Here is a 27,137-nt window from a genome sequence, read left to right as displayed (position 1 = left end):
TGAACACGGGCACCGGACCGGACCAGACCGGGCTCGGAACACGGGCTCTGAACACGGGGACCGGACCGGACCGGGCTCTGAACACGGGGACCGGACCGGGCCAGGCCGGGCTCTGAACACGGGCATCCGGACCGGACCGGACCGGGCTCTGAACACAGGCACCGGACCGGACCAGGCCAGGCCGGGCTCTGAACACGGGGACCGGACCGGACCGGACCGGGCCGGGCTCTGAACACAGGCACCGGATCGGACCGGACCAGGCCAGGCCGGGTTTTGAACACGGGGACCGGACCGGGCTCTGAGCACGGGGACCGGACCGGGCCGGTGGCGCCTCCACACACGCCCCGTGCCCACAGCGGCCGCGCTGCGCTCCCCGGCCGGGGCTGCCCGAGCGGCGGCGGAACAAAGCTCGCAGCGCTGCCGGGGCCCACCCGTCCCGCTGCCCGCCCCGGGACCGCCGCTCGGCGCTTAAAGGGCCCGCGCGGTGTCAAACGGCACCGGCTTGGCTACGGCGACACGGCCCGGCCGCGCCCTTCCAGCCTCCCCCCAGCCCTGGCCGGCCCGCAGCGCACCCAGGGCCCGGCCAGAGCCAGCCGCACGCCCGCTCCGCCCGCGGGCGGGGGGCGCTGGGCCGGCGGTGGCGGTCGCTGCCGGCGCGGCCCCTTTAAGGGGCGGTGCGGGTGCCGGGAACCCACGTCAGTTTCGGCCCCGAAACTCCGGATCAATGAGCGGCGGCGCGGGGCGGGGCGCAGTGCCCGGCCCGGCCCGGCCCCCGCTGCCGCCTTTCGGTTTCTCTCTTTTCCAGGAAGGAAAACACCGGCGGGGACCGGGGCCGCGCCCCCCCGCCCCCCACTTCCCTTCCCGCGCCCTCTTCCCCTCTTCCCGCGCGCGCGCGCGCATCGCCTCTCGCGCGGAGCCGCGAGCACGCGCAAGGCACACGCGCGCGGGGTGGGGGGGCGCGGGCGGCCGCGCGCGCCCGCGGGGAGCGGCGGCGGCGGCGGCAGCAGCGAGGAGCGGCCCCGGCCCCGGCCCCGCGGCCCGACCCCCCCGCGCCACCCCGGCCACGCCGCGCCCGGCCCCGGCCGCCACTTCCCCTTGAGGGGACGGGCCGGGTCGGGCCGCGCCGCCGCGCCGGGAGAGGAGCGGAAAGTGGGGAAAGCCCGAGAACTTCCCGTCTGCCCGCCCGCGCCTGCCCCGTCGGGCTCCGCCGAGTCCCTCAAGAGAGATGTCCGAGACTCCTGCTCAGTGTTGCATCAAGGTAAAGCCCCGTCCCTCTGCCCGCCCGGCCCCTGTCAGCGCGGGTCGCGGCGGTGAGCTTCGCCGTGGTTTGCCCAGGGTTATTTTGGTGGAAATAACTGGTTTTCCCTCTGGTGTTTTTCACGCGGGCGGGGGTCGGTGCCCCCGTTTGCGGGCGCTCCCCGCGCCGCTCCGGCCGCGGTGCCGCGGGCTGTCAGCGCCCTGCGCTGCCCGGGGCGGGACACGGCGGCGGGCCCGGCTCGGCCGGCGTGGCTCCCCACGGCACGGAGCGTTAAGGGGGCCCCGGAGCCCGGCCCGGCCTCCCGCGGGGCTGGCTGCCCGCCGTCCCCGCCAGCAACTTCGTAGAAAGTTTCCTGCCGTCGGGGAGATGCAGCCGCTCCTGCTTCCGCCTGCAGTGGGTCGTGGGTCTTTCTCTCTGTCTCCTTCTCTCTGTCTTTACTGAATTTTAATATTTTTCCCCCTCTTATCCGTATTACTGCTGTTTATTTTAGTGGTTGCGATTCCTGGCATCGCTTGCCGGTGGCAGGTAGGAGAGCCAGGGCTGCCCGCCCGGCCCCGCTCCGGCAGGGGCTGGGGGATTTGTTTCCCCGTGCCCTGGCCTGCTGAAGAAGGGCTTAGCCCGGGAAGTTTATCGTTTTTAGTGGAGGCGGCATGAAGCTGAGACAATGGAAACAAAATTGAGTTTCCTTTTTTGTCCAGACCCTTCCTATCTAGCAGCCCACTGCTTTCCTCTCGCCTTCCCTCACTCCCCGGTTTTGCCTTTTATTTAGGAGTCGCTTTGTCTTGTTGCAAGCCAGGAATCTCCCTTCTGCTCCTGACTAACTGTGCCCAAGTAAGAAAGAGATCTTTAGTGGTTGTCTCTCCCTGCCCAGAAGAAAGAGGTGACTTCCAGAGTCTCTCTGAGGGGAAGAGCCTGGAATAAACACTTATTCAGCATTACGCTCTTTTGTTTGCTTGTCCCGTGTGCGTACGGGGGAGTCTTGCATTCTGTATGGTGGGAACACAATTTGAAAACTTCTGGGTGTATTTTCTCTTGCTGAGTTAAATGCAATCAGGCCTGTGTCCCGTGAAGTCTCGTGGCTTAGAGTCTAGTTTGACTTTTCGTAACACAGACAGGCAAACTGGATAACGGGGTATTGTATGTGTGTTACTCTATGGTGAAATGCTAATGCAGGCAAAACGTGTTCTATTAACTCATTGGGTCCCTAAAGATATATAAAATGAGATCTAGCTGCTAGTTTTTTTCTGGTAAACCCCATGGAAAGGTAGGATGTGTTCTCTGGACCAAAGAACACAAATATAATGAAAAAGTGGTGTCATATGAGCTGTATTTCCTTGTTTTCGACGTGTCATTTTGAAAATAGGAGGCTTACTTCTGCTCTTACTGAGATGAACAACTATCTTGTTGATTTTAGGAACTGTAAAACTGGTCCTTACGCACCGTCACTAAGGTATGTTAAGGAATCATACTGTAAATAATCTGTTTCCTAACTGGAGAGATACAAACTTTTCCTTCAGTCTTGACATTAACAAATGGCACATTTCCATTACATTTCAGCAGTTGCTAGAAAACTGATTTTTTTTTTTTAGAAGTGACTGATTGTAAACATCATTATCTGAGCTTATTTTTTAATGTACCTTTTGTCTACATGTAGAAACTGCTGTTACTGGCTTGTCTCTTACTGGCTATTTTAGCAGTTTCAAATTTTAAAATTAAAACTTTGCAGTCAGAAATGTGAACTTTGAATGAAAGCATTTCTTTACCAGTCTAACTGTTCTTGGTAGCTTTCCCTTCAGCTTTTCTAACTATTGTTGGTTTTTGGACACTTTTTTAAACCAGGTGGTAAAGGTAATTGCATTCAGCAGCTGGATTTAAGAGGAGCTGTTTAAATGGTAGTTGATTATGTGAGTGTAGCTGATAGTTTCTTCAGTATTCCAGTCTGGCTCATGGCATGGAATGTGATACTGAGGCAGGGGAAAAAGCTGCTCAGAGTACCCCAACTTTGCTACCTTGTTCTGAAAAGTAGGGGAGTGTTGTGCTACATGGGTGTCAGAAAGTTTCACTGGGAGCCTGTGAACGGGAAGCCGTGGTGCTGGTGGGTGTGTTTTCTTGTTTTCTTGTTCTTTTCTTGGTTTGTTGTTGGTGTTCTTTCTTCCCCTTCCTCCTCCAATTCGGGACAAGGGTGCAGGCAGTAAATGCCACAGCACCTGGGGTGATGAGCAAGGAAAGCTTCAGCAGAGAAGGTGAAGGCTGGTGCTTTGTTTATGCCCAAGCTGCTCAGTCTTCCTATCTCGCCGTGTTAGAGAAGTGCTCTAATCAGATTTGGGAAAACTTTGAGGAGGTGAAGTTTGGGTTTGGATTTTATTACTGCTAATCATTATAAGCTTGCAGTAATATCTCGGATTGTGTTAAGTAGTTATCAGTATGCGTGTGTGATTGTGTATTGATATGTGCTTGCTTTGCAGCAAGTATGTGCTGGCTGACTCCTCTGGGAGATGAAAAATACCTTGCTGATAGCCAGACCTTGCCAGCACTTGGGTGTGTGCTTGCCTGGCTCATGGCAAGCAGACCCACTGTACACTTGTGGCAGGGGGGGTTAAGTGTGTGTGTAGGGTCTAAAGCTGTAGAGAGAACTCATCCTGGGGTTTAGAAGGTGAAATCTCAGGGGTGAGAGATGAGGATGAAGGTTGGGCCCTCAGTTTTTGCTGCAGCTTCGGTTGTCAGCATGCTCTCTGCATTGACTGGCAGGCTTTGGGGTTGTGGTGAACTCCAATCTGAGAGGGCTTGAAGGCTTTTGACTCTGAGGTCAGCTGGGAAGGGGCATCTGGTGTGGTTGTGATAGTCAGACTCTTTTTTCATAGATGGAATATCTGTGTTGGTAGTAAACCTGTTCCTCTGATCCTGAGCCACAGTAGTTAGCTGATTATATTGTTGTAAATAGTGCCACGATGTTGGCACTCATTACAGTATTGGCAAGTGATCCTTAAGGCCTCACCTCTCCTCCCACAGATGGGAGAATTGAGGCACCAGGGGAGTGTAAACATCTTGGCAGAGACATGCACGGGAGCAAGGGCTCAAAGGGAGACAGGACTAGCAGTTTAGGCACTGATGATGATTTTTGTGATTAATTAAGGTCTATGTGGTGATAAGTTCTGTTTAAAAGCTCACCTGGAGCTTTCTGATTGTCAGGATCTCCTTAAGTTTTTGCCTGAAGTGAATATATCTTGAGAATATCACTGTGGTGTCATACGGAGATTCAAAATACAGCAGGCAAGTGGAGGGCTCCCAAAGGGCACAGTTTAGTTTGTTTATTTTTTATAAATATGACACTTTCAGTTGCTTAGTCTGACTCACCATGTGACCATACAATTGTGCTGGCGCCAGTGTGAAGTTGTGTGGGAGCTAAAACTGGGGATATGGGGACAGATCAGCTGCTTCAGGTCTTGCAGACCAGGACCTCAGGTCCCTTTGTGCCCCTGGCTGATGCTTGAGCTGAGACTGAGAGTGCTTTCTGTGGGCAGCACTGGAGGCACAGAGCCTCACTGAAATCAGGTTTCACAACTGTTTCAGTGCAGGTTTTATGTAGGTGCAAGCTTGGTGGATATAGGTGCTCTCTCTCGTGCTGAGCTCAGTGGGGTGGCTGCAGGAGCCCTTCAGCACAGGATCCTGTAGCTGAAGGGCTTCATTAAGTGCTCATTTTGGCTTGGAGGCATGTACTTTGTAATAGTTTAAAAAAAGGCAGAGGAAAGAAAAAGCCAAAGGGCAAGGAGTCAGTGTAGTGTTTGAGTTTTCAGTCTTAATTTGTTTATTTGTTTCCCCTGACTGACTTACTTTTTGGATGGTGGGTTATGTCTCCTGATACCTCGTTGGTGCTGTTTCTGCAAAGAGCCCTCTCTCACTGAAGGCTTCCCATGCTGAGGGACTGCTGAGCTCCTCATGGCCAGAATCCTGTTGCCCTCAGCCAAGGCTGAGTATCTGTCGGTGCAGAGCATGTTCCTTAGTGTTTACTTGTGTACTAGGAGGAGGATCCTCCTTCTGTTAGTGTCAGTGACAAAGCTGTCATTAAATTCAGTGGTGGAGGATTAAATGGTAGAAGACCAGTGTTTGGAAGTACGTACTATTTAACACCTGATTAATCACTTAACTCCTTGGCACCGAGTAAATTGAATCCCTCTGAAGCAAAATTTTACTAGCACTGCCCCAATTAAACAGTGGTCATTAGCATTCACTGTGTCATTACAGGTGAAGTCAGTTTCCTGGGAGGCAACCCATTAAAAGAGCATCTTGAATCTGAAATGCCCCAGTGAAACAGAGTATACTTTAATGATAATTTATATGCATATTGCAGCATGCATCCCACAGTGCCTTTTGGAGGGAGGTGACTAAACGGTGCTGTGCTGATAGAAATGATGATAAAAGGGACATGAAGTCTTGTACAGTGACACAGAAGCAATCTTTCTGCCTTTTAGAAAAGTTATCTGAGTCCTTGAGTGCTTGTGTTCTTAGTTCTTCTGACAAAAGTTCTCCCAATAATCTGCTTACTGCAGGAAAGGGAGAGAGCTGAGGTAACTGGTGTTTTTGGCCAGTAATATAGTTTTGACCTACAGTCCAAAAATTGGCTAACTTGTTTTTGGGTTCTTTTTGCATATGTTTGTTTTGGAGTATTTTGTAGTTCATTGCCTTCAGCTGGGCATCCCCAGAGTACCAACAGCTCAAAAGCCAGTGCTGAAATTGTTCTGAAAGTGATTGCCTTGTCTTTTGCTTTCCCTACCTGTGAAACAAGCATAAAATAATAATAAATGTTCCTATGCATGGCAGTAGCAGGGCTAAGTACTTGTAATGCAGTATGGAAACAAACTGTTTATTACAGAAATCAGGGACAATGATCTGATTTGTACCTGGCTTTTTAGTTCACACAGTGCTTTGGGGGCAGGGGTGTGCTGGTGGTTCTTTGGCTGTTGGCTTTTTGGTGTGGGCCCCCTATTTCTGCTGAGCAGTCAGAGCAAGATCTTGGAGCTTCCGTGTGTCCTGAGGTCTGGATCAGCCACACGTGGGCAGGGTGGTGTTTCTGTGCCCACAGAAACATGGAAGGGCGGCTTTGGAAGAGGCTGGCACGTGTTGCTGCCACAATCCTGTTCCTGGCCCAGGGCAGGAGCACCTGGCAGGGATGGCAGCCAGGTGTGGCTGCCAGAGTGATCCCCACCACCTTCTCCTGACCACCGCCCTTCCCAGGGCTCCCTGAAGCTGCATGCAGAGCAGGTTCCATACACAGCTGTTCCAGGTGTTACTCCTTCCCTGGCAAGGGAGGACTCCCTGGTGAGGACAGGATGATGATGAGCTGCTAGCATTGCCACAACAATTAAGTTTTAAGTTGCAGTGTGTCCCTGTGCCTCCCAAAGGAAGGAGGCTGCCTGGAGCAGCCCATGGGTGGGATGTTCCTCTAGGCAGTGGTGAAGCAGCCAAACCAAACCCAGATATGTTCAGCCTGAGCAAAGAGACCAGACACCAAAGCTTCTGTGCTTTTAGCAGTGGAGTTGTGCTATTGATTCCTGCTAGTGTGGGTTGTTTTTTAGGTCTACAACCCATGCCAAATTTAGACCATACTGGTTCTGATGTTGCTGAGTTGTCTTCAGGCAGTGTTCTGTTGAAGCACAGAGGAGAACTGCACTCTTCATCTTCTTCTTTAGTAACATGTGGGACTCAAGCCTAGATTATAGTGACTGCTTTTGTTTTCTTCTTTTTTTTTTCCTTCCTTTTTTTTTTTCCCCAAAAATGCCACGGCTGGCAGGAAAATAAATGCAGAAAACTCCAGCCAAAGTTAAACTTGTTTGTGGAATGTCCTGGAGCACTGGTAAATAAAGGATTTTGAAAAGGGTTAAGCTTTTCACTGATAGATGGTGTCATCTGCTGTAATGCTACAAAGTTCTAAAATGAGCTGGGTACAGCAGTTAAGGAAAGCCATAAATGATTCTTCATCTAAATGAATTTCCAAAGGTTATTCCTTGTTAAACCACATGCAGTGTCTTTGCTTCCGTGTTGTTCTTGTATAGTTTGCAAAGACTGTCTTGGTTAAGACAGTCTGGAGAGAAAAAGGGTATGGAGGAGATTCTCACTGCAGTGTATGTTGGTGTTCTATGGAAGGTATGCACATAGAAGTAGATAGCATTGTAAATAATTTTAAAGATGTATATATTGCCAAGAGTAGCATTGGGTGTAACTGCAAGAGATGTGTTAATACAACTCCAAAAAAGTACTTTGGATGTGGCAGCTGGATTTCACATATTTAACTATTAACAGCTGCCCAAATTAAATCCAGAGTTGGGTTGTTTAATTTTAAACTAAAACTAAATATGATTATGAATAGGGGCAATGAATGATTTCTTGGGGTTTTTTGTTTGTTTTGTTGCAGGTTTTGTTTTGGGCTTCTTCTAGCCAGCTCAAGTAGGGTCTGATCAAGAAATTGTAAATTATTCATTTTAGGAGCTTGTTCTGGAGAAAACCAACTGGCAACCACTAAGGACTATCCTTAAACCTGATGAAGTGAAGCAGAGAGTGAGGTTCTTTATATGGTTCAAATTTCAACTGAATGTAGCTGAAGTGATTTTTTTCATTGTCCTCAGTGGGATCCTCCAAAACATATCTTAACAGAAACTAGGAATGTTTTCTACATGGTCTGGGATTCTGTGGAAATCTATGAACTTGGAGCTCTACTAGGTAAATAAAATTTCTAATAACAGTGTCAGAGATAGCAGTACTAAAATTCAGAGATGGAGTTATCCAGATAGTAGGGCCACAACAAGGCATTCTGTAGCTGCAAACCACGTTTCCCCTTTATGCTCCTCCTTTTTTTCTTAAAAGGATTTCACATCAAGGTAGTTTCCATCTTTGGTGGAGCCCCATGAAGCTTTGCTGGTACTCTTGGAGGTCAAATGCAGTGATCCCAGCATTCACAGCAATACTGAGGAGCCTTTTCCTGACCTTCTATAAGGTCTATATTGTGATTTCCCCTCTCTATGGCAGAACTAACAGTTTTTTTCTCCTGGTGGATTAGGACTGGAGATAGTTGTTTTACCACATTCCCTCTTGAATGACTTGTTCTCATCTTCCTCCCTGCCTTGTGCTTTAAAACACAGGCAAAGCCAAGCATTTCCTGACCTCGCTGAAGTTGAGCTTTGGTAGAGTGTGAGGAACTTCAGATTCTGGGCTGAGGCTTTGGGTTCCACTTGTCACTGGAGGCTACTGAGGATAACATTCCTCAGTAGATGGATCTTCCCTGCCACATCTGTGAGAGGGAGGCTGCTTGGATGTTTCCAGTGGGCACCACTGTAAGGGACTGGCTGCAGCTTGAAGCCTGCAGAGCAGAGGAGGTGGTGCTGATAGGCCATTGTCACCTGTGCCCCTGCCCTTCTCCTGTGGCGGCTCTGGTCCCAGCAGTGTCACTCCAGCTCCATGGGAACGGCTCCCTGCAGTTCAGAGCCCCATTCCTGGCTTGGGCAGCCTGGTGGGGACACGTGTAGGTGTTGGATGCCCGTGCCATGCTGGGTGCACACCTGAGGGGCAGGCCCACCATCTCCCTGGAGGTGAGGAACTGAAGGGCTGGGCTGCTTTCACAGAGGGATGAGGGTGCACTCAGTGCTGCCAGGGGTTCCAGGAAGGGCACCAACTTGCAGGAACAGGAGTGTTGATGGGTATGAATTCCATTCTCAGCTGGCAGACTGAGTGGTTGTGTCATGTCTCATGACTTGAGCAAATGTGCTCTCTGGAAGAGGACCTGGGGAAGTCTGTGGGAGCAGCTTCCAGGAGAAGGTTATGGGATGTAAAATGTTTCATGGCTTGTGGCTTGAGATATGTATCACCCATTGCACAGTAAACACTGGGCTCCTGTCCACTGGAGATCCTGTCCTAGCAAACTGCCTCACAGTAGCTGAGTCATCGGAGCCATCCATGACTGACCATGTGCTGGCTTCTATTACCTCCCAATGGGGACAAATTACAACCTCAAAGTGAGAAGAGAGTGAATTAATAGTGTATGCAGAGCCAATTAGCACAGCCAAGTGAACCATGTTGACAGGCAGTGGCTGCAGGCTTGGAGAAGTGGGCAGAAAGTGCAGGGGTAGGGGTTTTTCCTTGATAGGTTTGGGTGGGGCACTTGCAAAACTTTTCTGCTTAATAGAAATGAGTCTCTCTGAGATATTCAGTACTGTTTGCTGATGGACCTCCCAGAACTGGTCTGGCACCTGAGATCATATTTTAGGAAATGGTTTGGTTAGTGAATGAAAGGGAAAACTGAGCTCAGTTTTCGATTTGGGGTGAAATAGGCAAAAAAAAAAAACATAGTGGGAAAGCAACAGGGAGTAAAATAGAAATCATCTATATATTGGAGTTTGAATCTGTTCTGTTTATCAGTCCTGATTACAGCGTGCCTTTCTGACTACTGAAAAATATACAGAAATGTGCAGTGGAGTTGCCTGGGGAAGCTTCCATAGGAATACAGGCTGCAGTGCCTAGGACTTTTTGGCTTGGAAAGGAGACTGCTGAGGGAGATATAATAGAAAGTTGTAAAATTGCACAGCAGTGTAGGAAGGAGAGCAGCTCCTGATAGTTCATAGTTAAGAGCAGGCAATGACCTTACTAGCCAGGAAGATTAAAACAAGTACTTCTTCCATCTGTGGAGCTTTGGAGCTCACTGCTGCAGGGTTGTGTGGAGGCTAAAAGTGCAAATAGATTTAAAAAAAGAGGGTAGATGAACATGAGGGAGATACTAAGACTAACAGCCTGTGTGTGGGGGAACCTCCCTCTATTTACCCTGGGGAAAGTTAGCTTTTTCTGTGTGCTAAACCTTTCCCAAAACAGAGACTTCTTTTGGGAATAAGATCATAGGCTTGCTCTGATGCTGTGTAGGCATTCGGATGCTTCCATATAAAATTTTGTACCTTGGAAGGATGGTCTTAAATACACTTCTCCTTCAGGCTCTTTTCTAAGTCTCAGCCCCAGCAGTCTTGATTCAAGATTAGTTAATTGTTAGTGAGAGGAGAGCTAAGGAAGAGTTGGTATCTGTGACTCAGACTTGTGATATCAAGGTTGCTTGGACTAGCAAGAGATTGATTGGCTTTGCTTCTGAATTTACCCAGATTCAAATGCCAGAAGGGAAAACTTTGAGGGAATACACAAAATTGGAATTACAGGTCAGGATTTGAAAAAGTGTTCTGGTTTTGGGGAAGAGACAATTGTTTCTAAAAGCCAAATGTGGGTTACCCATGCTTTCCAGAGGTCTCCTAATTACCATTATCACCCATGTGAAATGTGTTGCTGAGGCATTAACTCCTTTTCACGTGTGTGACAAATGGGGTCCCAACTGGAGCTTGTAGCAATGGGCATCAGAGTTGCTGCTTTCACTGCCTGGCCAAATGTTGCAAGCATTCACTCAGCTGTGTCACTTGCTAAGGAATGCTGTCATTTGTACAGACTTTGCATCATGCTTTGACTGTGTTTGGTTTTGGTGCGGGTTTTTTTGTTGTTGTTTTTAAATGGCAAACAGAAGAATGGCCATACAAAATCAATTCTGGTATTATTTTGCGTGTGTAGTTTTTAGGTATTTTCCTAAAGAGAGAGTGATTCACATTGTTGGATGGCCATTAAAATGTATTGATGTGCAGCTAAAAATGGCTTTTAACCTAAATTTAGTTTTCCTCTCTGCTAATCTATACCATGTCCACAAATATCTATTTAAGTAATTGGATAGTCTCATAAAGATTTAGTTAGGTTTTTATTTTGGCAAATAACAAATTACTTTATTTGCTGAATGATTGATTTTTTTGGTAATAATTTTGCATGTTGTTATGACTGGCTTTGCAGTGAAACGTAATTGCAAGTGCAGTGTCCAGCATCAAAACCTGAGCATTAAAAGTAGGTCTTAAGAAGAAAGAAAGTTCCATTTCATGTACAGTTTTTAACCTATCTGGTACATTTTCAGGTGATATTATGTAATAAATAACAAGCTTTTTTCTTAAGCACATGAATTTTCATTTTTTAAATTGCACTGATTGTTTTCTGCCATTTTGATTTAGTATTAGTAGATTCTGTACCCTCACCTCTCCCCTTTTGTTGACTGGAGGAAGGAAACAAGCTTTCTGTTTCTGCAGCCCTAAAGCATTTCCCAACTCTGGGTGATCTAGTCATTGTAATGAACTACTTGACTGAACTGAAAGAAGAAAATCTTCTCTCCATATCTGTTACCAGAAGCTTTGCTCTTTGACAGGCTCAGGCTCTAGAGGTAGAATAGTGGGTCCCACTTGTTTGAATGTGTTTTGGCACTAAGTATTGTGCTTGGGATTTATCTTTAAAATTATTTTCTGCTATTGTTGTTATACCTGGATATCAATGCACTTTAGTTTCATGTTTCTTAGTTTGTATTAAATGTGAAAAAAAAAACCCCAAACCCCATAAAATTTCAGTTTTTAAAGGAAATGGCCTGGAAAAATTGTACATGTTGAGACATAATGCCTTGAATGAAGTGCTAGTCAGAATCTTTTTCTCTCCTCTGCATGTTACCCTCTATACTGTGTTTTTATTTAATGCTCTAGTGGTGAGCTCCATCTTCTTCAGCCACAGAGAGCTGCAGCAGTGGAAATCAGCTGATGTGGGAGAGATTCCTCCAGTTTGACATCAAGGTTTGGCTTTGCAATCAAGAAGGGGAGCCATGGTAGCTGCAGAGCAGGCTGTTGGTTCCCAATGACCCAAGCCCCTTATGGCAGCAGTGTTCTCGGGAAGAAACGGCTCAGAAGAAACAGGTTTTAGCTCTTGTCCTGTAGTAGAGGTGTGGTACCCAAAAGTCTCCTTTAGCTCCATGTTTGTGTTGTCACTCCCCATGAGGGAGGGAGCCAGGATTGTCCTGCTTCACAGATGGGAGCGGTGTGGTTTCATGGAGCCCCTTGGTGCCCGTGGGCTGCAGCACAGTGACCCTGTGCTTCACCAGAGGGGTGTCCTGCAACCTGCTGGGGTCCCCCCTCCCTGCTGGCTGGGCAGGTGATGCTGTGCTCCTCCATCCCTCCTGCTGGCTCTTCTTGCTCGGGGTGACAACCTCATGGCCCTGCTGCATGTCCCCAGGAGGTGAAGGCTGATGTCAGCGTGACTTCAACAAGTGGAGTTGTTAGGTGAACCTAAATACTGACGAAAGAGAGGTCTGTTTTCCTTCAGTCTAGACTGGGGTTTCATAATTCCCTGTTTCCCATCACTGGTTCACAGAGCACCTTGTCATATGAAAAATACTTGTTCAGCTCTGTAGGCTTCAGCCTCCTTTTTGTTGAAGAAGAGGAGAAGATCTTTCCCCAAGTAACAACTGAGATTCTCTCATTTTCTTAGCCTCAATTAAAAGATGAGCATAGGTAGACCCAGGTTGTTGGCAGATGGTTGGCACAACATTGAGGAAGGTGTAGCCCCTTCCATGATTTGCCTACAAAGGACACTGAATGCTGGCCTGGAGTGAGTTTTAGAGCATATTTACATTTAAACATTACAGTGAGTCTATGCATAATTAAATCTCCATCTTCTAAAGGGGAAAAAACCAGCAAACCCCAAAATAAATTAAGGGATTTCATTAGTGGAGTTGGCTAGAGTGATAGCTTTTGGGAATGGAGACAGTACTATTTTTGCGTTGCTCTCTATATAACACCTGAGAAACAGAGCCACTTTGCACTGACTGGTCCTCAAAATGCTTTAAATCAAATTACTTGTTAAAAAAAAAAAAAAAAAAGTGGTTTAGTTGGTATCTATGCTTCTGGAAATAAATACATCTACTTGAAAAATAGAAAATTTTTGTTCAGAATTTATCCCTGTGGATTTTCTGAGAAAACTTGCCATAGTCTTCAAAGTTCCAACACACTGCTCACCTGCATGTTTTTGTAACCACATATTGATGGTAAGAGCCCAGGTGGGCTGTCCTGCACTTCAGGGCTGGAGCTTCTGTCTTGGTTTCCAGTGAAGTTCCCAGGCTGTGCTGCTCTCAGCCCACCCACCCTCACAGCCAGACACACAGAAATTTAAAGGTTTTCTATGGCACTGCTGCAAGGTGAAGCATGGGGAGGCTCTCCACACATGTGTAGATAGGGAGCTGTTTGAACCAAACAAAGATCTGATATCTGTAATCCTGCACACCTACTCTAAGCTGTGGGATTGGATGTAGTTGTAGGAAGGAAAACAAGAACCAAAGAAGTAGGGTAGGCTTGAAACTGAAGAAATTAGAAGTGAGGATGAAGAGTTTGCTATGATGAGAAATAGCAAGATCCATTGCAGACTCCTGTGGAAATCATAAAAAAAAAAATTATAAAAATAATTTGCTTTAGTCATGAGAGGCAGAGGCAGGGAGAAGCTGAATTGGAAAGGGTTATTTCTCATTGTATGGGAGGATCAGATGGAAGCACCTGGCAGTTTAGGAGAGTGGGAAGTCTGTTTTCATACAACATGCAGTGAGGTTCCAAAACTTGCTGCCAGCAGGTGTAATGTAGGGCCAAGCAGGCAATTGTTTTCAGAAGACAGTTCTACACAGATTTATCCAGGCCATTCACTGCAAAGAGAACAGCTGTGGTCCTTGGCTCAGAAAGCCCCTAACCTGTGGATTTCTGTGGGTGTGTGCAACAGATAGTTTATTCCTTGTGCTCTTACCCTGAGCATTTCCTGTTGGGTGTTGCTGGAAATGTGGTATTAGCTTAGACAGACCTTTGAGCTAACCAGGACTACTGTGTTTTTCCATTTTAATTTAGGACTTTCATATTTGGTGCTTGACTCTGTACAGATGCCTCTGACAAGTGGAAAAATAACAGGAAAACCTCTCATGTGAATCAGACCTTCTGCTCTGTTTCTTGATCTTGTTGTGCTATTTCCTTAGCAGAGGTAACCTGACCATCTGAAATTCATGAGAGGAATGTTCTTCAGACTATGAAATGAATTTTGTTTGGGAAAATTCCTGGGGATTTTCCTATCCTTGACACTCCTCTTGGGCTGTGATGCTATTTATTGGCATAAGGTGCCTTGGCCTATTTTATTTCTTGAGGTTTTTCTCAAGATTTGGCTGACAGAGGGTGGAAAAAATAATTAGATTGTTAGATAATTCAAATGCTGTGTGCTGTGTCAGGCACACCTCTTCTCATGTCTGATAAGTGAACGCAGTTCCTTACAAGGAGCTTTCTTTAGGTGGCACAAACATGTAACCACATGACTGTGGCTGATGAACAGGTGTTATACAATACAGGGACAATTCCAGCACTTCCATTGATTTATTCAGTTGGCATGCCTGAAACTGCCTGGAGTGACTATCTTGATTTGATAGTTCAGTCTTTTTACCTTTCAATCCCTGACTCTTCTTTTCAAGTTCCTAGAAGCTGGGAAAATTGAGAAGGAAGTGTTCCTTACTGAGTGCCTGGACTTCATTTTTCTACACATAACTGTTAAAAAATGATCAAGCCAGCAGACAGGACCTTCTCGTGGGACTGTGTGTACACCAAATGTTTTCCTTCAGTGCAAGTTGAGCTGTTTCTCAACAGGTGCTTGTCCTGTGCTAGTGCAGTTAGTGGGCAGTTAGAACTAGAGAAGGGAGCTGGCTAAAAAGGAAAAAGCTCAGCCTGCAGATTCTTCTGTGACCTTTACAAAGACCCCCATCTGGAATGGTGTCCTACAGTAGGCAGGCATACCCACTGTAACAGCCTGGCTTTAGGCAGGACTGAGTTGTGATGCCTGTGAAGCACAACTTGCTCACCTCTAATTCTCCTGAGGTCCTGTCCCATTGCAGCAGCCTGGAGTCACCTCTGGAACCTTCCTTTGCTGCTCTGGGTGCTGGCTACAGAGCCTCCTCAATGTCTAAAGACATCCACCTGCTATCAATACATTAAAACAGAAGCAGAAAATCCCAAAAGATGCTGATAGCTGAAGGAATTCTGTTTTTCCAGTGTTAAACACAAGGAAGTTAATTTTATTATTCCATACAAAAGCCAATGGAAGTGTGTCTGTGTATCCCATGCAAAGTCTGGACAGGCATTTTCCTAACCCACTGTGCAAGCACAACAGTAACATGACCAAAGGCTGTATTATTTGCCAGGTTTCATAGATGAATCTTTCATTTCTAACTTGCTTGCACCCAACTACTTAGCTCCTGAATTTCCCACTCAGGCTTTGGGCGTTGTTGTGGTTCATGGTGCTGGAGTGCCATCAGTGACAGATGAGCAGTTAGTGGTGCACTCTTTAATGCAGAACTCACTTTAGGCTGGTGAAGCAGGGCTCAATTTTACCATACCTGCCTTTTCTAGTGCTCAGCCCACCCCTTTCTCACCATTACAAATAGATAGCCCTGCACAGTCACGCTGAATTTTTCTTCAGGTTTGTACCTCAAGTTTTACCTCACCCTTCATACTTTTGAAGCCACAGCCCTTAAAAGGGGTGGTGGTGAGGATACTGGGAAAACACCACCCTGGGAGACTGAAGTGTTTGTTTTTCAAGTCACTTGAAATGGGAGGTAAATGATAAGCCTTGTTTTAGAAAGCAGAAGTATTCTATCTGATCTTGTCCTTCCAGTGGGAAAAAAAAGGTGAGGATTGGATAATTTATATGGCAATACGGTCCTAAACTTGGACTGATTTAGACTGCTAATGGGAAGTACTTACTTTGACTTTTTAACTGTGTGTCAGATGAAAAGATAATCTTGGACTGATTTCCCATTGCTGCTGGGTTGCACAGCATCTGCCTATAAAATGAGAAGGAAGTGTGCAGATATCAGTGTGCAAATGTAGCAGGCTCATGTGGCCAGGTCCATTGCCTGCCTTCCCTCCATCTTTCTCATCTCAAGTCTCACTGGTGTTCATTGTTAATTATTCTGGCTCTGGGCTTGTTAAAAAACCCTGAAACCCAAACATTTTTCCAGGCACAAGTCATTTGTGCTGGGATGTTTGTTTAACTAGTGACTGGCCTTCTCTTGTTTTTCCTCTTACTCATAAGAGGTGAGGATCTTAGACCATGATGAAAAGAAGAGTCCTGCTCAAAATATGGTGAGGCATGTGAAAATTGTAACTTCAGCAGGGGTTCTGGGTCTTTGTTCTAGGTTGGCTCTGCCAATTCCTGAGTTATACAGTGTGGTTGTACTGTCACACCACCCTTGCCTGCCCCAACAGTGTCTCTGAAGGAGTATTTGCTCATATCCAGCTTTGAGTTGATCACTTCTCCATAAATTTTTAACCATTCTTTAAAGGCACTGCAGAAGTGCACCGCTGTTACTTCACTGAGGTTAAAGTTTGATGAAGCTCTTAAGGTAAGGTGGTAGCACCCTGAGAGATCTCGTTCCACCCTTCCCCTTTCTTCTGCCAGGGGCTGGCACAAATGTTGTGGTGGATGTGGGACATGTCAGGGCAGCAGGCCTGGGTGAAAATGGACAGCTTGTGCTAGTGCAAGGCACAGCCTGGTGGGAACATGGGGAGGGCAGGGCATGGTTTTTTTGGTGGTGGTGCCAACAGATCTGTGATTAAAGCATTGATGAAACTCTGAATAAACCTTTGGCTGGATCTGTGTTACATGACATCAGAACTGAAGCTTTTAAGGATTCACACCTACTTTCTTTACAAAAGCTGTCCCTTCAGGCTAAGTAGATTAAATATAGGAAAAGTGGTCAGGGGTTCAGGAAAACTTGATGGTTCTTTGCTGAGACACCATCTCTGATTTTTAAAAAAACCACACCAGGCATCTGAAGCAGCATGGTTTGCTGTTGGAGAGTGAAGGGTAGAGCTGTTTCCTGGAGGTCTGAATGAGCCTTGTGGTATCAGTGTGAGCCTCTGCCACTGTCACCTGCAGCCTCCCAGTCATATTGTGGCTTGCTCTGTGTTTGAGCACCCCATGGCTGAGCTGTTTCACTTTAATTGCTTTAATAAAAAGAGGTACTCACATGTATTGAGCTTTCTGAGATAGACTGAGAGTAATGAAAGCCAAACCTCCGTGCATTCATTGCAGATTTGTCTGTTCTGTACCATTGGTGCTGACAGTCTGGACCTGTTTAACCATGCAGCAAAGCATGAAGCCTCTCTGGGTCAGGGCAGGAAGCTTGTCCCAGGTGCCTAATCTAGAGGGCATTTCAGAGTTTCAATTACCTCTTGAAATGATGTGCTCAAAGCATGCAAACATGGCACTGATATGTTCAGTCCTTGAGCTGTGCTTACCACGCTTTCCTGGGAACTCGGTGTATGTGCCCAGTTTGGTGTGCAAGGTATCTGTGGCAGCCTTTGGATAGAAAACTAGGCCAGCTCTCAGATCTTGTTTTACATTTCTTGTATCTTCTGTGCTGGCCTTGTAACATGGTTATAAAATATACCAGCCTGGTGCATCTATCCATTACCCTGGACAGGGAGGGTAAGCTCAAGTTAAGGTCACTCTATGGAGGTACAGGAAATTTTAGTCCAGCCCCTGCTCTGTCACTGTATTGTCTGTGACCTTGAAGTCATTTAATGTGATTGCCATGTCATAAAGTGTTAACACCTAGCAAAACGAAGTCAGATGAGTGGTAGAAACTGCTTGTGCTTCTGTTATACGGATAATTAATAAGATCTTGCCTTAATCTCCTGCTGGAAGATTAATGCTGCAGAATTACTGATAGTAGGACTCAGGGTTTAATAGCACTGGGGTATGATTTTGGATAGTTCACCCCTTCTTTTTTTTGTCCCCCCTAATAAAACTTTTGTTGTGAACTCTTACCTGAAAAACTCTGTGGATGCCACTGTGCTGCTGGTTAATGCACAAAAGAAGGCCTGAATCACGGCTAGGATAATGAACTTAAAATTTAATGAAAATCAGTATTGAAATCTGCTCAGTATGGGACTGACTAAGTTACCAACTCTGTATTACACCAAGGTTTTTGATTTGTGTAAATTTTAATGAAATTGTTTCTTCCAGCTGATAGCAGTTTAGATGATGTTGTGGTGAAGACTTGAGAAGTTCTCCTCCTTCCAAAGTTACTTGAACAGCTAAAGAAGATTCTGCAGCTAAAGGAGAAATGATGTCATTCTTTGTGACATAGAGATTGTAAGACAATCATATTTTATTGGACCTCATCTCTAGCCTTCACTGAATTCAAGAGGATTTGGCTGAAGCCTGTAGTGATAACTGATAAAGAGAAACTCCTTATTAGTCGGTGGCACTGGTCGTAAAGAAAGTTAGGAGAAGAGACAGATGTTGTCACGGAGGTAACATCAATAGTTCTAATTCATTTTCTGAAAGCTCGAATATGAGGAAAGAATGCCTTTGGTTTCAAGAAAACAAACCCGTAGAAGTTGTGTAGATTCCTAGGGATTTATTAACAGCAAAGTCCACTTGTCTGTTTAATTACTATTGCTTTTATTTTGAGGTGTTCTCATAGAAAGCAGAATGATTCAGCATTTCAGAACTCAATTAATTTGTTTTTTCCCGACTCAGCTTGAAGAAGTTGACTGAAAGAACACCTTTCCCTCCAAATATAGACAGACAATATGTTGTCTAATAATGATGATTTCTGAATAGCAGATGATCAGAGTAGTAGCAGAAATAGGAATTGGTGGTACTTTTTTATTTTCTTTTTTCTTTCTTTCTTTCTTTCTTTCTTAATTTCTTTCTTTATTTTCTCCTGAGCCTCAGCACTGCCTGCAAAGTTGGAAAACTTAAATAATCTCATGTACTGAAGGAAGGTTTGTATCCCTCCTTCCCAGTAAAATACATTCAGAAGGTCTCTGACAAATAAGAAATTGGTGCAGGATCTACCTCATCAGTTTGGTTGACTGCTGTAGAAGACATCTGTCTTTTATTCATCTGGCTATTATTTCATTATCATCTCCTTGTGGGTACTGTAACAATTGGAAGAAATCTCCAGTTATTAAATCCCTTTCAGATTTGTTTAGAGTGCTTGTCTCTCTTGGTTTTGTGCCTTGTCCCATCTCAGAGGTGTGATTTCCTCTTGATTCTGCTACTCCTTGCTGAACACTTGACGCAGTACAAAGAGGTGCCAAGGTAAGAGTGCAGACAAGCACTGCTGTAGACTTGTTCAGCAGGGACTCAGTGGATATCAGACAGTGAAAAGGTCGGATGCTGAATGTTTTTGTTGAGTTTAATTTTGTAAAGGAAAGAACCCCTAGCTTAACCCTTCCCTGTAAATAGATAGCCATTAGCTCTTGGGACATTGTAATTAGTAGATAGAGCTAAATATACAGAAGTGAGATTTTCATTTTTTGTGGGGGGAAAGGCAGGGGAAGTGGTGAAAACAAATTATGTAAGATTAGAAATCCTTGATTTAGAAATGTATCTTCCACAGTCACCCTGCTGAATGTCCATGCATTGCCCTCCCTGTTTCTCTGAGTCCTGCCACTCTTCCTGTGTCGCTGCTCGTGTGGGCTTTCAGCTCTGTTAAGGGACAGCAGCTCTGACCTGACAGGCAGCTCCCAGGCATTATTCCCTTCCTTTTCCTTTCCTAGGCTGAAACAATCCATGTTTGCCACCTTGTCTGAGATCAGGCAGTTTTCCAAGCTGCAGCAGCTGTTAGTATATTCCTCTTAGGTTATTTGAGCTGATGCACAGAAGATTTTGGAGCTGCCCCTGCTGGGCTTACTTAAGTTTCTCTGAGTTCTTTTTGCTGTATCCATCCTTGAATTAGATCAGCTCAAGCAATGTTATTGTGCAATTTTTCCTCAGGACCAGTACAGCAGACAAGAAAGGTGTGTGTGTGTGTGTATGTGTGTGGGAGGTTTTCAGTCCTGTAAATAATAACAATAATCTCCAACTCTTCACTGGTCACTTCTTTCCTCTCCCATTACTCCCAAAGAGTGCTCCTGCGTGTTTTACTGGTGATACAAGGTTTCCTTTGGAAGTTAGGTGCCAATTTGAGCTTCACTCAGAAGCTTCACATAAAAGTTGTTGAAGTGCTGTGAGAGAGCACGAGCTCCCTTTGAGCATCTTGCCTGCCTTTGGGGTATCCCTGTGAAGAGCTGCAGGTTCTTAAATGCTTTGAGAAGGGGCAAGGGGATCAGTTCCTGGAAGAGTTTTCTTTCCCTGGGGGACCCTGGAGGAATTTTGCTTGTACTTTATATCCACTTAGTGGTGAGAACAAATGCACCTTGCTCTGCATTTCTTGGAACTGTGTCCTGCTCACCACTTACATCTCTAGTTGTGGTGCTGAGTGTTTTTGTGTACTCCTGACTCCTGTGGTGGTTGTGGATTTTTTGCCTTCTGTGGTTTGAAGCTGAGTTGCTGAGGACTCTGTGTGTATAGGAATAACAGATTAGAAAATGAGAGGTTGGTAGGCTCAAAGAGCTTCCTGAAAGTGTGGGAGTGCAGGCCAGAGAAAGGAAGAGAAATCTTTTTGAAGCTGTATCAGTGCTTTCCATGGACAAGAATAGCAGGCAGAGGGTATTGACAGAGTGGTCTGAGGATCAGTGTTGCTGCATAGCAAAGTGTTACTGCTGTAAAAATCACTGCTGTCCACTCGTGAAACAAATTCTTCCAGTGTGAGTGCAGTTTTACTGGTGTGGTTGAGTCACAGCACATTCTGCTCACACAGCTGTGTTAATGTCAGTCAGACCTGGTGAAGGCTGATAAATCTGCACGTGTCAGTAGTGTACGTGCAACCCTTAGAAACATGATGGAGGTGATGTGAGGAGCAGCTCAGATCATGCCTTGTGACATGCTCTGCCCCTGGAGGAGATGGCTGGGTGTTCTGTTGCAGGTCTGTAACACATGTGGTTCATTACTGCTGCAGTGGTGTTTGTGCCCTTCATCCAGCTTGTAGAATGTCCTTCCTGAAAACAGTTCAGCTCTTTACCTGAAAGATTGTAGTGAGTGGTAACCAGGCCTTGGGTCCTTGGTGGAGCAAGGAAGTATTTTGTTTCGTGTTTTAGCTGCTGTTTCCAAAGGCTTTACAAAGCAAATCAGTGGAATTTCCTGGTTTTCTAATAGGGAAACTGAGGCAGAGAGGAGCGGGGGTGAGAAGAGAGCAGCTTATGTTGCACCTACAATCCTAATATGGGAATAGCAATCTGTTTTGCTTTAGCCTGGTGCTTTGGGCACCTGTTCAACAAAACATTTAAGCATATGCCTAATGATATACATGGCAATAGCTCCCTTACCATTTCCTCTTTTCAGAGCATCATAAACAGTGCTTCTCCCTGAACCCAGACTGCAGGGCTGTGCCCACTCATGCCAACCCATTGGAATCACCCAAGCTGTCAGCCAGGACACAGCTGGTGTCAACATCTGGCCTGTAGAACCTGTCTTATCATTAAGGATGCAGAAGGTGGAGCAAAGAGTCATCTGAGCAGTGAGGAAGTGGTAGTAGTTGGGTTGCAAGGAGATGGAAACAAGCTTGTTTGACAGGTGGCTCTTGGATGCAGTTGACTTGAAAAGAAACTCCTGAACCTCCAGGTGAGCTCAGAGCAATCACACAGAGACAGCACAGGGTCACCAAGCAAACACTTTATTGCAGCAGTGTAATGACCCATGTTAATCAAGCTTTGAGTGTTTAAGCAGTGTAGAACCTCTGTTTAAAAACAAACACCAGCCTAAACCAGCACCAAACCCCAACCCAAACGAGCAGTGACTGTTCCAATACATCTGCTTGTCTGTCTTCAAAGAGATTTTCAGTCTTTGCAATTATTCTGGCATAAAATGCTTCATGATTGTGCTAACAGGCAGACTTGTGTCAGCCCTGGAAGCTGCTTTAACGAACCCCAAGGTCTGACAGCCAACTTCCCTCTTTTAAGAGCAGCAATTTGTGTATCTCAAGAAAATTACCTTTTTCAGGATCTCAGCTCAGGAGCTGTTTGCCAGGTTGTGGGATTACAGTGCCTAGAAAGCATTACAACTCCATTTGCTGCTGCATTCTCCTCTTGTATCACATGAGACACCATTCATTTTTCTCCTCTGAAGACCAGCCTCAGTTCACTATATCCCTCTGGGCATGTTGATCTGGGGCCTTTGCCACTGATTTTGGAAGGATATGATTCAGAACTTTCATCTGGGTTGGATTTTCTCAGTGAGATTGTTTATGAGAGAACAAATTTCAGGATCATATCCCAGGATTTTATATACTTTTGTTTCTTTCCATCTATAGATCCAGGATTTTTGTGAGTGTTGCAATCTTAGCATCAGGACTTAATCCACTCTGATTAGAACCAATGGGAGTTTCCATTAGTAATTGCCACTGACGTAAATTCCAGCTCATAAATTAGGGATCAAAATTTATTATGATATTGTAATATGCTGCATTAAGTGCAATATAGATTTATATATATATATAGTAATTTTATATGCAATATGTGTTGTTGCTTGCTACATTTACTTTTAAAGTAATGTTACTTTCTAAAATTAGAGATTACTGTAGGCTGGCTGAAGAGTTAGTCTGGAGTAGATTTTCTTTTTTTTTTTTTTTGTCCAATCCCAGAGACAGTTGGATTTTTTTTATGGGTGACTCCTTGCCTGTGCCTCAGTAATCCCTGCATTTAAGAAAAAAAATCTAGTTTAAAAAATACTCCTCTGTTGTCTTGTACAGCATTCAGTAATCCTCAGACATCTTACACCACAGATGACAGGCACAAGCCAGTAGCAACAATAGACTGATGCTGTCTTTGATGTTTGGAACATGCAGATAACTTTGTTTTCACAGAGAAGCAAATTCTGTAAAGGATTGAATGGAGTGAATTGATGTCTAAAGATGCCTAAAAAGAGCAACTGTATGGAATGAGAACAAAAACTGGTCACTGCCATAAAGGTGTTACCAAATTAGTAGCATTGAGTTAACATCTAATCCCTTAGCCTGAAGGGTTAAGATTTACGTAAATAACATCTGCATAATGATTTTTTAAATGGCTAAATGGTTTAATAAAAGGTTGAATTAAATTTATTAAATGGTTAGTAGAAAGCTAGAGCCACAACACAAGGAATATTTTCTCATTTTCCTCTTTTGTTTTGGGAGATGCACAGGGCAGACAGAACTGGTGGTTCAGAACGGGATTGCTCATCTCTGCAATATCTCAGAAGGTAGAGTAATAGAGCCCAGCTAAAGAAAGAAAGGAAGATACCTCTCCCCCTTAGAAACCTACAATTTGTGATGCAAATCAAAGGGAGGCACATGTACCAATTTCGAAACTTACTCTTAGCTCACCCAGGTAATTGCCATACATGAGATTTGCATCAAAAATTTTGTTAAACTTTCATAAACAGATTACCAGAATTGTATAAAACTTCTGTGATCTAAGGTTCTGTGGGTACTGTAAATGTCTACTGAGATTTTCTGGACCTGAACTTAATTTTGGCCAAATATAAGTTGAGCATCTTCATAACTTGAGGGTGAAATAATTGAAAACTTCAGCGTTTACAGTGATGATTATAGCTAAAAGACTTGAACAACAGCTCTTGATCTGAACATTCCCAAATTTGGAAGTCTGAAATTCACATCTGGTTAGAATTTTTAGATGGAAAGATTTTATCCTTAAAAAAAAAAATACATCACTGATGCTGAAACTTAAACAATTGCAAAATACATCCCTCAGGAAATACAAAACATGGTATGGAGGATTTTTTGTTTTGTTTGTTGTTTTTTTGTTTTGTTTTTTGTTTGTTTTGTTTTTTTTAAGGAATTGATTGCTGTGCTTCTCACCTTGATGTTCTCAGTTCACACTGTTAATTCATATTGATTATGAATATTCATATTAATTCATATTTTATTCAAGTTATAAAAGAGGACGGTAGCTTAAAGCAAGGTGCAGCTTGTGGTTAAACAAGCTTTGGGAGTTTTGGACTGGCTGTCAGTGGGAAAGCCAAGGGTTAATGGTTTGTTGTGTCAGCTCTTGGTGCAGAGATGTGGTGCTCACACACCGGGAGCAGTTGTACAAACGCGCTCGTGTCTGAACGCCTGCAGGCTTGCGGCTCAGTTTTATGTGATTGGGGGCTTTTTTTAGAATCCTTTTTAAAAATACACAGGAATTAAGCAATTTCCTTTACATGGTGCCTCTGCCAAAGCCCACTGAAGTCACTGGGAAGACTCCCACTGTTTTTAGCTGGCATTCAGATCTATCTCTATGTGTTCCTTACGGCCTAGGCTACTGCGAGTGTCTGTGGAGGTGTGGAACCATCTCAGTTCTTCTGGAAGGGCTGTCCTGCTGTACTTCAGTTACCATGGAATAGATTGCCTGCATTACTAGCAACATAATTATTCTGGATCAAAAATACTTCAATTCCAGAATTGTCTCCATGTGGGGAGCAACTCTGGAATAAAAATCAGGCGATGGCTTTGTCTGCAGTAGCTGGTGCTTCTTGCTCGCTTTCTGTAGGCAAGGTGTTTTAAACAGAGGTGAAAGGCACTAAAGTGAATCCCTTTTTACATCAGCACAGCCAGATTCTGTGAATCTTCCCTGAATTGTAGTTGTTGTGATTTATAAAATGGAACTAAAACATCCATCCTCCCCTGACCCAGGTGTGCAGAAGTCCTTACTGTGAGCCCTGGCTACCCTCCTGAGCTCACGTTCAGGTCTGTGCAGGTGCAGTTCTGTGCCTGTGACTCCAGTGGGACACTGTATGTACAGATCTGATGACAGGATTGTGGCCCCACAGGAGTAAGGGAGCACAAGTGTTGCCCTTTGTTTAGGGATCAAACCTATCCACTCTCACATTTTAAAGGGAGCCCCATATAGAGATGCTGGAGTAAACCCTGTGTCATTGCCTTTTCCCACTACTACAGATGAATCAAAACACTCAGTAAATGAACTCTTTTTATAATGCGTGTATAGATCCTGTGAGTGGACTTGGAGCAGACTTTAAGGCTGAGATTTTACAGTTTCTATTTTTTTTATGGATCTACCAAGACCTGCATGTCTAAGCATTTTGAGCTCATTTTCCAAACTGCCATATTACTTTTGTCTTTTTATCTGTTCCTTTAACATCCTAACTTTTCTATTAATGCGAGTACTGGTAAATTCACTACACAGATACAATATTAATTCCAGACATTTCACAAGAAAGTTTTTAGACATTCACCCACATGATGATGTGTTAACTTTAAAGCATGTACTTCAGAAATAAAGGAGGAGTTAAGCAAAAAAAAAAAAAAAGTTAAAATGGAACTTATTCAGCCCCTTCTTTGCAATACATAAATTCATGTACAAATACGAAATAGCACGATGAGTTAGTGTGTTTCCGTGCCATTTTTTATAACCACATGTGCTGTTACCTCTCTAGCATGTTTGTTACATAGAAATAGAACATGGCATTTCCCATTAAAAATGTCCAAAAAAAGGGTTTTTTTTTAATAGATCTTTCCTTCATGGTAGGAAGAAAAAAGTTGTTTTTTAATTTAACTTAATAAAAGGAAAAAAAATCTGATTTCAGGAGAAACACTTTTTTTTCCCCCACAAATATAAGGACATATTTTGTTAACCATAAACAGAAAATTTGCCACTTCTCTGTATTACTTCCTATCTTTAGATCTCTGCTATCAGTCTGTCCTAAAATCTCATATCAATTAAAGCAGATATAGAAGCTTATCATTATTGGACTTGGAGAAATCTGGTTGAAGACCTGGTCAGACATGATGTTCTGCCTGCAATTAATCCAAACTGAAGAGGTACTGCCTCAAGTATGTATCACCATATTATTTGTTCCTTCCACCTCCACTCCACCTGCCTAGAAAAGGCTTATTTGCTCAGCTTTGCTTCTGTAGTTGCTTCCTAATCCAGTTCAATCAAAATTATCAGTTTGGGTTTTTTTTTTCCTTAATTTATTCTGGATAGCAGATTTATTTTAAGTTAGAACATTTTCATTAAATGGTGAAACTGGGAAGCTGAGATTCCCATCTCAGTGAGATTTAGCTCTCAGTGAACTTGGGGTCTGTTGTGGTTTCCTGAGCTAGATTTTCCATGTATCTGAAGCCTACTTTCATAGTGGTATCTATATATTGAGGTGAAAATGTTTATTAGAAAGCAAAGGCGTTAGAACTGCAAACAAATTCTGTTTAAAAATAGCAGAGAATGTATTTTTCCATTATAGGAAAAAAATGGAAAGCAGATGGTGGGAATTTTTGACAGTGGGACTTACTTTATTTGTTGGTAGAAGGGGGCTTGTTTTGGAGGGTCCTTTGTTCTGTAAGTAGGTGGGGACAAAGAGACTCATCTCCTTCAGAGCCTGAATTGTGCTGTGAACTTACACACCCCTGGCCTGGGTGCTGTAGGGCTGAGGGGCCATTCCCATCTGCCTACAGACTGGGTTCCAGGTTCAGGTAATTGAAATTAGCCCTCAGCAGTTTGAATCGTCTGTGATTTCATTGCCATGGTGCGTTTTGTGATCCCGGCTCAGCTGGGCAGAGTCACCGTGTGGATCCCTTGGAGCCGTGGCCCCTGTGCTGCTCCAGCACATTCTCTGTGTGTTCATGTCGTTACCCTCTGCCAGGCGCTTGCCACATCTGCTCAGCTCCCTGTTCAACCCCTCGCTGCCTGCCATGGGAGTGACTCTGCTTCCTGAAAGGGCAGGGGAAGGGAGGGAGGAAAAGAGCAAATGGGCTGGTGCAGAGCAGCCCTTCTTCCAGGCTTTCTCTTTTGTATTAAATTTAGCTGTTGTGGCCATGAGCAGGCTTGTGCTCGGCAGCAGCGCAGTGTAGTCCCTAAACCATCTCTGTTTCCTGCTGATTTCATGTTTTGCTGGGAAGGATGTGGTGCAGGACGTGAGGCAGGATTGAGCAAGGAGCACGGGCGTTAGTGGAATGACCCTAGGGAGAGACAGGCTGGTTCTGTCAACTCTGTCCAAAGGCAGGTAGCTGTGACCTGTCATGTAACAACAGGCTTTTCCTTCAGTGCTGGAATCATTCTCTTGTGCCATGGTTTAGTTGCCTCCCAAATTGCCTGAT

The 27,137-nt window shown here is 44.8% G+C and overlaps 1 protein-coding gene across 2 annotated transcripts in view; it reads left to right on the top strand.

Annotated features, from left to right (window-relative positions):
• Window positions 1-1,098: 1,098 nt before the first annotated feature.
• ETV6 (ETS variant transcription factor 6) overlaps window positions 1,099-27,137 on the top strand; it is a 123,661-nt gene continuing 97,622 nt past the window's right edge. For both annotated transcript variants that reach the window (XM_036401413.2, XM_036401412.2), the window contains exon 1: window positions 1,099-1,258. In XM_036401413.2, the coding sequence (XP_036257306.1) occupies window positions 1,226-1,258 (33 nt within the window). In that variant the 5' untranslated portion in view covers window positions 1,099-1,225. The remainder of the gene's footprint in view (window positions 1,259-27,137) is intronic.

Source organism: Molothrus ater, chromosome 5 (genome assembly GCF_012460135.2).
Source record: "Molothrus ater isolate BHLD 08-10-18 breed brown headed cowbird chromosome 5, BPBGC_Mater_1.1, whole genome shotgun sequence".
Lineage (NCBI taxonomy): Eukaryota > Metazoa > Chordata > Aves > Passeriformes > Icteridae > Molothrus > Molothrus ater.
The sequence above is the reverse complement of the archived record's forward strand: the minus strand, read 5'-3'. Positions and strand labels throughout refer to the sequence as shown.